Source organism: Rhinopithecus roxellana, chromosome 1 (genome assembly GCF_007565055.1).
Source record: "Rhinopithecus roxellana isolate Shanxi Qingling chromosome 1, ASM756505v1, whole genome shotgun sequence".
Lineage (NCBI taxonomy): Eukaryota > Metazoa > Chordata > Mammalia > Primates > Cercopithecidae > Rhinopithecus > Rhinopithecus roxellana.
Window position 1 is genome coordinate 110,897,001 of NC_044549.1, and position 13,785 is coordinate 110,910,785.

The following is a 13,785-nucleotide window of genomic DNA, read 5'->3' on the forward strand; positions in this document are numbered from 1 at the left end:
GGATACAAGCCTGACTGGATTTGACACTTGCCAATAGTAGAGCTCTTGGGACTTGAGTGAACATAGGTGGTAGCCAGGTAGCGGTCATTGCAGAACTTAGGCAAGACCCGGTGCTGTGCTGGCTTTGAGTCTGACCCAGTGCAGTTCCAGTGGTGGTGGTCACAGGGGTTTTTGTATTACCCTTCCCTCAGATCTAGGTAGCTCAGCACAGAGATGCTCCTTGTTGGGGGAAAGTCAGGGAAGAGAACAAGAGTCTGCTGGTATCACAGGGAATGTTTCTGGATTTTACCTAAGACTGCCAAGGGATTACCTCTATGAGTCTCCAAGAGCCACAGCATTACTAGGTTTGGGGTATCCACAAAAGTACGTATGGCTGCAGTAACCAAAAACTTAGATCAAAACATCCAAGTTCTTTTGAATACCTGGAAAGCCTTCCCAAGAAGGACAGGGGTACAAACAAGCCCAGACTGCAAACACTGCAATAAACACCTAACTCTTCAATGCCCAAACATGAATTAACATCCACAAACATCAAGACCATCTGGGAAAACATGGCCTCACCAAATGAACTAAATAAGGCACCAGGGACCAATCATGGAGAGACAAAGATACATGAACTTATGGACAGAGAATTCAAAACAGTTGTTTTGAGAACACTCAACAAAATATAAGTTAACACAGAGGAGGAATTCAGAATCCTATCAGATTACTTTAACAAATAGATTGAAATAGCTAAAAAGAAACAAGCAGAAATTCTGGAGTTGAATAATGCAATGGATGTATTGAAGAATGCACCAGAGTCTCTCAACAGTAGAGCTGATGGAGCAGAATAAAGAATGAGTGGGCTTAAAGACAGGATATTTGAAAATACGTAGTCAGAGGAGACAAAAAATAAAAATAAAAAACAATGAAGCTTGCTTGCGAGATCCAGCAAACAGCCTCAAAAGGGCAAATCTAAGAGTTATTTGTCATAAAGAGAAGGTAGAGAAAGAGACAAGAGTAGAAAGTTTATTCAAGGGGATAACAGAGAACTTTTCAAACCTAGAGAAAGATACAAATATTCAAATACAAGAAGGTTATAGAACTCCAAGCATGTTTAACCCAAAGAAAACTACCTCAAGGCATTTTATATTCAAACTCCCAAATGTTAATGATAAAGAAAGGATCCTAAAAGCAGCAAGAGAAAAAAAATAAATAAATAACATAAAGGCAAGATCTGATACATGTGGCAGCAGACTTCTCAGGTCAAAAGAGAGTGGCTTGGCATATTTAAAGTGCTGAAGGAAAGAAATGTTTATCATAGAATAGTATATCCAACAAAATTATCTTTCAAACATGAAGGAGAAATACAGACTTTTCCAAGCAAACAAAAGTTGAGTAATTTCATTAACACCAGACCTGTCCTACAATAAATGCTAAAGGGAGTTCTTCAATCTGAAAGCAGATGTTAACAAGTAACAAAAAATCATCTGAAGGTACAAAACTCACTGGTAATAAATAGTAAGTACACAGATAAACACAGGATATTATAACACTGTGATTGTAGTGTGCAAACTACTCACATGGTAAGTAGAAAGACTGGAATATAAACCTATTAAAAATAAAAATTGCAACAACTCTTTAAGACATAGACAGTATAATAATATATGAATAGAAACAACAAGAATGGGATGATGAAATTAAAGTGTAGATTTTTTTATTACTTTTCTCTTTGTTTGTTCATGCAATCAGTGTTAAGTTTCCATGAGTTTATAATAATGGGCTGTAAGATATTATCTGCCAGCCTCAGAGTAATCTTAAATCAAAAACATAGAAAAGATACATACAGAATCAAAAGCAAGAAATTAAAACAGGCCACCAGAGAAAATCCCTTTCTCTAAAAGGATGACAAGAAGGAAGGAAAGAAGGAAGAGAATATCACAAAAATAACCAGAAAACAAAATAACAAAATGACGGGAATAAGTCCTTACTTATCAATAATGGCATTGAATATAAATGGACTAAACTCTCCAATCAAAAGACATGGAATGATTGAACAGGAAAAAAAATAAAATAAAAAATAAAAAAAACCAACCACTTGTTGCCCTCAGGAAACACACTTCACCTCTAAAGACACACACAGACTGAAAATAAAAAGGTGGAAAAAAATTCCATGAAAATGAAGAGCAGGACTAGTTAGACAATATAGATTTCAAGACAAAAACTGTAAAAAGAGGCAACAAAGGAATTGTGTAATGACGCAGGGGTCAATTTTGCAAGAAGATGTAACAATTGTAAATATATATGCACCCAATACTGGAGCACTCAGATGTAGAAAGCAAATATTATTAGAGGTAAAGGGAGAAATAGACCCCAATACAATAATAGCTGAAGACTTCAACACCCTACTTTCGGCACTGGACAGATCTTCCAGACAGAGAAATAACAAAAAAACATCAAATCGAATCTGCACTATAAACCAAATGGACCCAAAAGATATTTTCAGAACAGTTAATCCAATGGCTATAGAATACACATTCGTCTCCTTAGCATATGGCTCATTCTTGAGGATAAACTATATGTTAGGCCACAAAAAAAGTCTTAAAGATTCTTTAAAAATGAAATTAAATTAAATATCTCCTCTGACCACAATGGAATAAAACTAGAAATCAATAACAAGAAGAACTTGTGGAAATTAAACAAAAAAAAAAATATGGAAATTAAACAATATGCTCCTAAATTACCAGTGGGTAAATGAAGAAACCAAGAAGGAAATTAACAAGTTAATTGAAACAAATGATAATGGAAACAGAACATACTAAACGCTGTGGGATACAGCAAAAGCAGTACGAAGAAGAATGTTTATAGCAATAAGCCCCCATATCAAAAAAGTAGAAAAAAGTTCAAATAAATAACCTAACAATGAATCTCAAAGGGTCAGAAAAGCAAGAGCAAATCAAACTCAAAATTAGTTGAAGAAAATAAATAATAAAGTTCAGAGCAAAAATAAATAAATAAAATTGAACTTTAAAAAAATATAAAAAGATCAACAAAGTAAAAATTGTTTTTTGGAAAGATAAATAAAATCAACAAAGCGTTAGCCTGAGGAACTAAGAAAACAGAGAGAAGACCCAAATAAATAACATCAGAGATGAAAAAGGAGACACTTTAATTGTTACTGCAGAAATTCAAAGGATCGTTAAAGACTACTATCAACAACTGTATGCCAATAAGTTGGAAAACCTAAAAGAAATGGATAAATTTCTAGACACATATTATCTACCAAGATTGAACCATGAAAAAATCTAAAACCTGAACAGACAATAAGTAATAAGATCAAAACCATAATAAAAAGTCTCCCAGCAAAGAAAAACCCAAGACCCAATGGCTTCGGTGCTGAATTTTACCAAACATTTGAAGAATGAATACCAATGCTTCTCAAGCTACTGAGAAATAGAGGGGGAAGGAATACATGCAAACTTATTCTATGAGGCCAGTATTATGCTGATACCAAAACCAAACAAAGACATATTTAAAAAAGAAAACTACAGGTTAATATCCCTGATGAACATTGATCCAAAAATCCTTAACAACATACTAGCAAGTCAAAATCAACAGTACATCAAAAAGATCATTTGCCATGATTGAGTGGGATTTATCCCAGAGAAGCAAAAATGGTTCAACATATGTTTTGGATATAGCCACTTATCAGATATATGGTTTGCAGATATTTTCCCCAATCCATTGGCTGTCTCCTTACTGTGTTTATTGCTTCCTTTGCTGCACAGAAGCTTGTTAATTTGAGGAAATTCCCTTTGTCTCTTTTTGTTTTTGCTGTCTGTGCTTTTTGGGTCATATCCAAGAAATCATTTCTCAAACCAATTTCATGGAGATTTCCCCCTATATTTTCTTCTAGTTGTTTTACAGTACACGTTTTACATTTAAGTCTTTAATTCATTTTAATTTTACTTTCATATATGGTGTGAAATAAGAGTCAAAATCCATTCTTCTGTATGTATATTTCATCTTCAAAACACCATTATTTAAGGGTACTGTCCTTTCCTCTTGTTTGTGTCATTGTGTGCTGGTGGTACCTTTGTCAAAAATCAGTTGATTATAAATGTTTGGGTTTATTTCTGTGCTTCCTTTCCTGTTTCATTGGTCAGCGTGTCTGTTTCTAAGCCAGTATCAAGCTGTTTTGATTACTATATCTTTGTAATGTATTTTGAAATCAGGTAGTGTGATGCCTCCAGTTTTGTTTCTCTTGCTAAAGACCGCTTGGCTATTTGGGGTCTTTTGTGATTCCATACAAATTTTATGATTTTTTTCTACATCTGTGAAAAATTCATTGGTATTTTGAGAGAGATGACATTGAATCTGTAGTTCCCTTTCAGTAGTATGGACATCTTGGCAATATTAATTATTCCAATTCAGAAACACAGAATATCTTTCTATTTATTTGTGCCTTCTTCAGATTGTCTTATAGTTTTCAGTATATAGAATGTTTGCCTTTTTGGTTAAATGTATTCCTTAGTATTTAATACTTTCTGATGCTGTTGTAAGTGGAATTATTTTCTTAATTTGTTGTACATGGAATGAATTCAAATTACAAGAAGAGTTATATTACTAGAGAAGGACTGCAAAACATTAAATAAGAAAGATTTCAGGAGGATAAAAGTGACACTTACAGAAATTGACATAGGATTAATTAAATTAATGCAGGTGTCAATAAATACATAGGATTATAGGATTTAATTTCTATTAAAATAGATAGCTGAAGGTAGAGATCTTATACCTGTAGACTTTTCTCCCATTACTTATTATAGTTAATTTTTCTTATTTAACGGACACTTAGCTGTGTTTCATCAGATCCCTTAGCATTTCTGCATCTGATCTCTGGTTTCTGAGAACTCATTTCTGTATTTTTGTTTTTATCTAGGACTACATGTTTTTTGAAAGAACTAGGTAGTGACTGGAATGTCAGAGTGTGGGAGTGGATTAATGTAAGTCTCCTCAGAAAATTTGAAGTCTGTATATTGATTAGGGTTATCTAAAAGAAAAATTCAGTGTTTTTTCTTTTCTTTATTTAAATGACTTACACCTGTGTGAGTTAAGCTGTGATGCTTGTAGCTCTGAGTACATAATTTCACTTTTCAAATTCTAACATTTATTTTATCACTGGGTTATAAATGTTTTACATATTTTATTAGATTATTCATTGTATATTTAGGGAAAAGAATATAGGAATTTTTAAATTTAGACACAAACCTCCTTTGAAAGACTACTTGAATGATAGTCTGAGTTTCCATTTTATAAGCAAAAATTAAAGGCTTATTAAAGGAGTTTTAATGTATCATTATATTTTACTTTTTAAAGCTAGTTGTAATTTATTTTATAGTAAAAATTAATATGCAAATACTGTATACTCAGAAAACAACTTAAAATTGGCACAATTTCAGTCTCTTTTACCATGCTAAATATTTAATATGCATATTCTCAAGCAAAAGTAAATGTGAATTTTTTTTTTTTCTTTTTTGAGATGGAGTCTAGCTCTGTCACTCAGGCTGGAGTATTTTTTAATCTTCAGGAAAGCACACTATATTTAACTTCTCCTATCAGCTAACCTAGTACTATAAATAAGATTTTCATAATGACCACATGATAAATTAAAAATTTTTTATGGTTTTCAGTAAATAAAGAAAGATATGACTATGTAAGTCTATTCAAAAGATAGACTCATTCTAAAATTTGGTATTGTTATCACTTTTGAAGTTATTTATTATCACATGGCTCCTGTATTCTATCATTCCCAGAATATGTTAGTTACAAGATTAATCAGGTGTAAATGAAACAAAAAATGTGTGTATCTTTACAAAGCATACTTCATCAGTGGTCTTAGGTTATTTGATGCCAAAAATCAAATTCCTAAAGTAAAATTTATTGATTTAATTTTTGCATATTTTATTTTTGTTATTAAAAAAAAAAACTGGATAATCCATCCATGTGGCATTTTAGACCATACACACTTACCTCCTTTAAAATCACCTTTAAGGAGGAGGTTCCAAGATGGCTAAATAGGAACAGCTCTAGTCTACCACTCCCAGCATAAGCAACCCAGAAGATGGGTGAGTTCTGCATTTCCAACTGAGCAAACAGCACACCAGAAGATTATATCCCATGCCTGCCTCAGAGGGCCCCACGCCCATGGAGCCTCACTCACTGCTAGCACAGCAGTCTGAGATCAAACTGCAAGGTGGCAGCAAGGCTAGGGGAGCAGCATCTGCCATTGCAGAGGCTTGAGTAGGTAAACAAAGCAGCCAAGAAGCTCAAACTGTGTGGAGCCCACTGCAGCTCAAGGAGGCCTGCCTGCCTCCATAGACTCCACCTCTGGAGACAGGGCATAGCTGAACAAAAGGCAGCAGAAACTTTTGCAGGCTTAAGTGCCCCTGTCTGACAGCTTTGAAGAGAGTAGTCATTCTCCCAGCACAGAGTTGGAGATCTGAGAATGGACAGACTGCCTCCTCAAGTGGGTTCCTGAACCCTGAGTAGCCTAACTGGGAGGCATCTCCCGGTAGGGGCCAATTGACACCTCATATGGCTGGGGGCCCCTCTGAGATGAAGCTTCCAGAGGAAGGATCAGGCAGCAATATTTGCGTTCTGCAATATTTGTTGTTCTGCAGCCTCCTCTGGTGATACCCAGGCAAACAGGGACTGGAGTGGACCTCAAGCAAACTCCCAAAAGACCTGCAGCTGAGGGTCCTGGCTGTTAGAAGGAAAACTAACAAACAGAAAAGACATCCACACCAAAACCCATCTGTACGTCACCATCATCAAAGACCAAAGGTAGATAAAACAACAAAGATGGGGAGAAACCAGAGCAGAAAAGCTGAAAATTCTAGAAATCAGAGTGCCTCTTCTGTTCCAAAGAAATGCAGCTCCTCGCCAGCAATGGAACAAAGCTGGATGGAGAGTGACTTTGACGAATTGAGAGAAGAAGGTCTCAGACGATCAGTAATAACAAACCTCTCCGAGATAAAGGAGGATGTTCAAACCTATTGCAAAAAAGCTAAAGACCTTGAAAAAGATTAGATGAATGGCTAACTAGAATAAACAGCATAGAGAAGACCTTAAACTACTTGATGGAGCTGAAAAACGTGGCATGAGAACTACTTGATGCATGCACAAGCTTCAGTAGCCGATTCGATCAACTGGAAGAAAGGGTATCAGTGATTGAAGATCAAATTAATGAAATGAAGTGAGAGGAGAAGTTAAGAGAAAAAAGAGTGAAAAAAAATGAACAAAGCTTCCAAGAAATATGGGGCTATGTGAACAGACCAAATCTACATCTGATTGGTGTACCTGAAAGTGATGGGGAGAATGGAACCAAGTTGGAAATCACTCTGCAGGATATTATCCAGAAGAACTTCCCCAACCTAGCAAGTCAGGTCAACATTCAAAAAAAGGAAGTAAAGAGAATGCCACAAAGATACTCCTCGAAAGGAGCAACTCCAGGACACATAATTGTCAGATTCACCAAAGTTGAAACTAAGGAAAAAATGTTAAGGGCAGCCAGAGAGAAAGGACGTGTTACCCACAAAGGGAAGCCCATCAGACTAACAGTGGATCTCTGAGCAGAAACTCTTCAAGCCAGAGGAGAGTGGGGGCCAATATTCAACATTCTAAAACAGAAGAATTTTCAATCCAGAATTCATATCCAGCCAAACTAAGCTTCATAATTGAAGGAAAAATGAAATCCTTTACAGATAAGCAAATATTGAGACATTTTGTCACCACCAGGCCTGCCCTACAAGAGCTCCTGAAGGAAGCACTAAACATGGAAAGGAACAACCAGTATCACCCACTGCAAAAACATGCCAAATTGTAAAGACCACTGATGCTAGGAAGAAACCGAATCAACTAACTAGCTCAATAACCAGCTAACATCTTAATGACAGGATCAATTCACACATAACAATATTAACCTGAAATGTAAATGGGCTAAGTGATCCAATTAAAAGACACAGACTGGCAAATTGGATAAAGAGTCAAGACCTATCAGTGTGCTGTATTCAGGAGACCCATCTCACATGCAGAGACATATATAGGCTCAAAATAAAGGGATGGAGGAAGATCTACCAAGCAAATGGAAAACAAAAAAAAAGCAGAGGTTGCAATCCTAGTCTCTGATAAAACAGACTTTAAACCAACAAAGACCAAAAGAGACAAAGAAGGCCATTTCATAATGGTAAAGGGATCAATTCAACAAGACGAGCTAACTATCCTGAATATATATGCACCCAATACAGGAGCACTCAGATTCATAGAGCCAGTCCTTAGAGACCTTCAAAGAGACTTAGACTCCCAAACAATAATAATAGGAGACTTTGACATCCCACTGTCAACATTAGATAGATCAACGAGACAGAAAGTAAACAAGGATATCCAGGAATTGAACTCAGCTGTGCACCAAGCAGACCTAATAGATATCTACACAACTCTCCACCCCAAATCAACAGAATATACATTCTTCTCAGCACCACATAGCACTTATTCCAAAACTGACCACATAGTTGGAAGTAAAGCACTCCTCAGCAAATGCAAAAGAACAGAAATTATAACAAACTGTCTCTCAGACCACAGTGCAATCAAACTGGAACTAAGGATTAAGAAACTCACTCAAAACTGCTCAACTACATGGAAACTGAACAACCTGCTCCTGAATGACTACTGGGTAAATAAGGATATGAAGGCAGAAATAAAGACGTTATTTGAAACCAATGAGAACAAAGACAACATGCCAGAATCTCTGGGACACATTTAAAGCAGTGTGTAGAGGGAAATTTATAGCACTAAATGCCCACAAGTGAAACGAGGAATGATCTAAAATTGACACCTTAACATCACAATGAAAAGAACTAGAGAAGCAAGAGCAAACACATTCAAAAGTTAGCAGAAGGCAAGAAATAACTAAGATCAGAGCAGAACTGAAGGAGACAGAGACACAAAAACCCTTCAAAAAAAATCAATGAATCTAGAAGCTGGTTTTTTGAAAAGATCAGCAAAATTGGTAGACCACTAGCAAGACTAATACAGAAGAAAAGAGAGAACAATCAAATACATGTAATAAAAAATGATAAAGGGGATATCAACACTGATCCCATAGAAATACAAACTACCATCAGAGAATACTATAAATACCTCTATACAAATAAACTACAAAATCTACAAGAAATGGGATAAATTCCTGGACTCATACACCCTCCCAAGACTAAACCAGGAAGAATTTGAATCACTGAATAGACCCATAATAGGCTCTGAAATTGAGGCAATAATTAATAGCCTACCAACCAAAAAAAGTCCAGGACCAGATGAATCCACAGCCGAATTCTATCAGAGGTACAAAGAAGAGCTGGTAACATTCCTTCTTTCTATTCCAATCAATAGAAAAGGAGGGAATCCTCCCTAACTCATTTTATGAGGCCAGCATCGTCCTGATACCAAAGCCTGGCAGAGACACAAGTTAGGAGAATTTTAGACCAATATCCCTGATGAACATTGATGCAAAACTCCTCAATAAAATACTGGCAAACTGAATCCAGCAGCACATCAAAAAGCTTATCCACCATAATCAAGTGGGCTTCATCCCTGGGATATAAGCCTGGTTCAACATATGCAAATCAATAAATGTAATCCAGCATATAAACAGAACCAAAGACAAAAACCACATGATTATCTCAATAGATGCAGAAAAGGCCTTTGACAAAATTCAACAGCCCTTCATGCTAAAAACTCTCAATAAATTCAGTACTGATGGAACGTATCTCAAAATAGTAAGAGCTATTTGTGACAAACCCACAGCCAATATCATACTGAATGGGCAAAAACTGGAAGCATTCCCTTTAAACACTGGCACAAGACAGAGATGCCCTCTCTCACCACTCCTATTCAACATAGTGTTGGATGTTCTGGCGAGGGCAATCAGGTAAGAGAAAGAAAGAAAGGGTATTCAAGTAGGAAAAGAAGAAGTCAAATTGTCCGTGTTTGCAGATGACATGATTGTATATTTAGAAAACTCCATCTCAGCCCAAAATCTCCTTAAGCTCCTAATCAACTTCAGCAAAGTCTCAGGATACAAAATCAATGTGCAAAAATCACAAGCATTCCTATACAACAATAACAGACAAACAGAGAGCCTAATCATGAGTGAACTCCCATTCACAATTGCTTCAAAGAGAATAACATACCTGGGAATCCAAATTAAAGAGATGTGAAGGACCTTTTCCAGGAGAACTGCAAACCACTGCTCAGCAAAATAAAAGAGGACACAAACAAATGGCAGAACATTCCATGCTCATGAATAGGAAGAATCAATATTGTGAAAATGGCCATACTGTCCAAGTTAATTTACAGATTCAGTGCCATCCCCATCAAGCTACCAATGACTTTCTTCACAGAATTGGAAAAAACTACTTTAAATGGAAACAAAAAAGAGCCCACATTGCCAAGACAATCCTAAGCAAAAAGAACAAAATTGGAGGCATCAAGCTGCCTGACTTCAAACTATACTACAAGGCTACAGTAACCAAAACAGCATGGTACTGGTATCAAAACAGAGATACAGACCAATGGAACAGAACAGAGCCCTCAGAAATAATACCTCACATCTACGACCATCTGATCTTTGACAAACCTGACAAAAATAAGAAACGGGAAAAGGATTCCCTATTTAATAAATGGTGCTGGAAAAACTGGTAGAAAGCTGAAACGGAATCCATCCCTTACACCTTATACAGAAATTAATTCAAGGTGGATTAAAGACTTAAATGTTAGACCTAAAACCATAAAAACCCTAGAAGAAAACCTAGGCAATACCATTCAGGACATAGGCATGGGCAAGTACTTCATGACTGAAACACCAAAAGCAACAGCAACAAAAGTCAAAATTGACAAATGGGATCTAATTAAACTAAAGAGCTTCTGCACAGCAAAAGAAACTACCATCACAGTGAACAAGCAACCTACAGAATGGGAGAAAAGTTTTACACTCTACTTATCTGACAAAAGGCTAATATCCAGAATCTACAAAGAACTTAAGCAAATTCACAAGAAAAAATCAATCAACCCCATCAAAAAGTGGGTGAAGGATATGAACAGACACTTCTCAAAAGAAGACATGTGTATAGCCAAAAGATACATGAAAAAATGCTCATCATGACTAGCCATCAGAGAAATGCAAATCAAAACCACAATGAATACCATCTCACACCAGTTAGAATGGTGATCATTAAAAAGTCAGGAAGCAACAGATGCTGGAGAGGATGTAGAGAAATAGGAACACTATTACACTGTTGGTGGGACTGTAAACTAGCTCAACCATTGTGCAAGACAGTGTGGCGATTCCTCAAGGATCTACAACTAGAAATACCATTTGACCCAGCCATCCCATTACTGGGTATATACCCAAAGGATTATAAATCATGCTGCTATAAAGACACATGCACACTTATGTTTATTGCAGCACTATTCACAATAGCAAAGACTTGGAACCAACCCAAATGTCCATCAATGATAGACTGGATTAAGAAAATGTGACACATACACACCATGGAATACTATGCAGCCATAAAAAAGGATGAGTTCATGTCCTTTGTAGGAACATGGATGAAGCTGAAAACCATCATTCTGAGCAAACTATAGCAAGGACAGAAAACCAAACACCGCATGTTCTCACTCATAGGTGGGAATTGAACATTGAGAACAAATGAGAACGCTTGGACACAGGATGGGGAACATCACATATCGGGGCCTGTTGAGGGGTGGAGGGAGGGGGAAGGGATAGCATTAGGAGATATACCTAATGTAAATGACGAGTTAATGGGTGCAGCACAACAACATGGCACATGTATACATATGTAACAAACCTGCATGTTGTGCACATGTACCCTAGAACTTAAAATATAATAATAATAATAAATAAATAAAATCTCCTTTAAAAAGAACACAGCAAAAGAAAAATTGAATCATTATTGGAAATAAAACAAAATGAAATTACTTTCTTGTAAAAATAAATAAAATCATTTGTTTCCATTTGTTCTTAATTTTTAGGGATTGAATTTTCTTTTCTAATTTTATTTTTGTATATATTAAGGACCTATAAATTTTCAGGGCAAAGTTATATTGTAAGATACATACAAAATTCTACATAAGTACATAGAGATGTTTTCATTCCTTTTACTAGTTGCATAGTATCTCATTAAGTGGCTACGTCAGTTTCTTCAAACAATTCCCTACAATTGGACTTTCACTTTCCTTGAAATTTTTTACTATTCCAAGTAAGCTTTCATGAATAAACAGGCATACGTATTTTATATTTTTCCTAGTGCATATTTGGAAGTGATTTGAAAAGTGGAATATCTGTTCAAATTATCCTCCATAGAATTTATTTCTCTATGAATTCCCATCAGCAATTTAGAACAGTGTTCAGTTGCCTTGAGCCATCGGGTATATATCATTATATTTTTGTGTGGTTTCCAATACAGTGAGATATGTTATCCTGACATAGTTTAAATTTTTTATTATCTCACTTTCAATAAAGTTCAGTATTAAAAAAGAAAGGGAAGACTTACAGTATTTTGTAGTAAAATCTGTACCAGTGTTGGAAACTAGGATTTCCAGCTGTCAGGAACTTAAGGGCATTTGTAATTTGTTTTGTGGAAAGATTGAATTGAGAGAGGGGATGGCCAACCCACAATTTACTTCATGCAAAGGAAAAGTGTGCTTAGGAAATAAGGGTATCCCTTTCATCTTCAGCAAACACTTCCAACAGCCACTCTCCTCATAAGTGTTACCACCAGCAGAACTCTACCAAGGCCAATAACCCCAAATGGCAAATGATGGATAAGAACATCGGTATGGCAGTGGAGCTACAGAAAAAGCAATGTCTAGATGACCTCCCAGCAGCCTAAATAATTCATCAGATGCCATATTCCAATGATGAAGGGTACCCAGGGCATTCATCTCTAGCATATGCTTAGTATAGACAGTATGCCAAGTCAAGTTGAGGTATTTGTATGTGGCTTTAGTTGTGCCAGTTAGAGAAGGGGAGGGCTTGCAAATATGGCAGTCAAATGCAAAACCAACCCAAAATGAGGATTAGAAGTACTGACACTATCTATTTTACAGCCATGTCTTACTTTCCTTTCTTCTCTCTCTGCATAGGATTCCGGATCTTTGGCTAGGCAAAATGAAACTATAACTGATCTAAATGGTTTCTTCCTTCTTCTACTGCACAAGGAAGACATGAGGAAAAACTCGCACACTATCTGTGGATCTCATTTAAATTCAAATACTAGATAAACATTTTTGCATTGAATATATACATGGAGAAAAATCATCAAACATCAACAATTATCAAGTTAATTAATAAAAATACTAGGAATTGCAAAAAAAGGCTTAATTTGAATCTTAGTGAGATTTGAGAGAATGGTGTGTATTTGTTTCTGAAACAGGCATAGAGAAAAAAAGAATATTCTGATGTGCCAAATTTTAATAAAATTGAAAAATATGATGACCATATTTTAAAGTATGATGGAGGCACTAGAACAACAGTTTGCATAACATAGATAGCTAACACAATAAATAAAAAATAGGTTTTAGAAATTCTCCCAGAAGTAAGATTAAACACTAAATATAAAGAAAAAAAGTTAAGACCTAGCAAACAAATATATCAATTTCAATTCATGCATAATAAGAATTCCAGAAGCAGAAATCAGATGGAGGCAAGAGAATATGTTTTTAATGTAAAAA

General features: G+C 35.8%; 1 protein-coding gene across 2 annotated transcripts in view; it reads left to right on the forward strand.

Moving 5' to 3' along the window:
- The window catches only part of PLSCR2 (phospholipid scramblase 2), a 40,565-nt gene extending 27,138 nt beyond the window's left edge, over window positions 1-13,427 (forward strand). For both annotated transcript variants that reach the window (XM_010363394.2, XM_010363393.2), the window contains 2 exons: window positions 4,919-4,982; window positions 13,198-13,427. In XM_010363394.2, the coding sequence (XP_010361696.2) occupies window positions 4,919-4,948 (30 nt within the window). In that variant the 3' untranslated portion in view covers window positions 4,949-4,982; window positions 13,198-13,427. The remainder of the gene's footprint in view (window positions 1-4,918; window positions 4,983-13,197) is intronic.
- The last annotated feature ends 358 nt before the right edge of the window (window positions 13,428-13,785 follow it).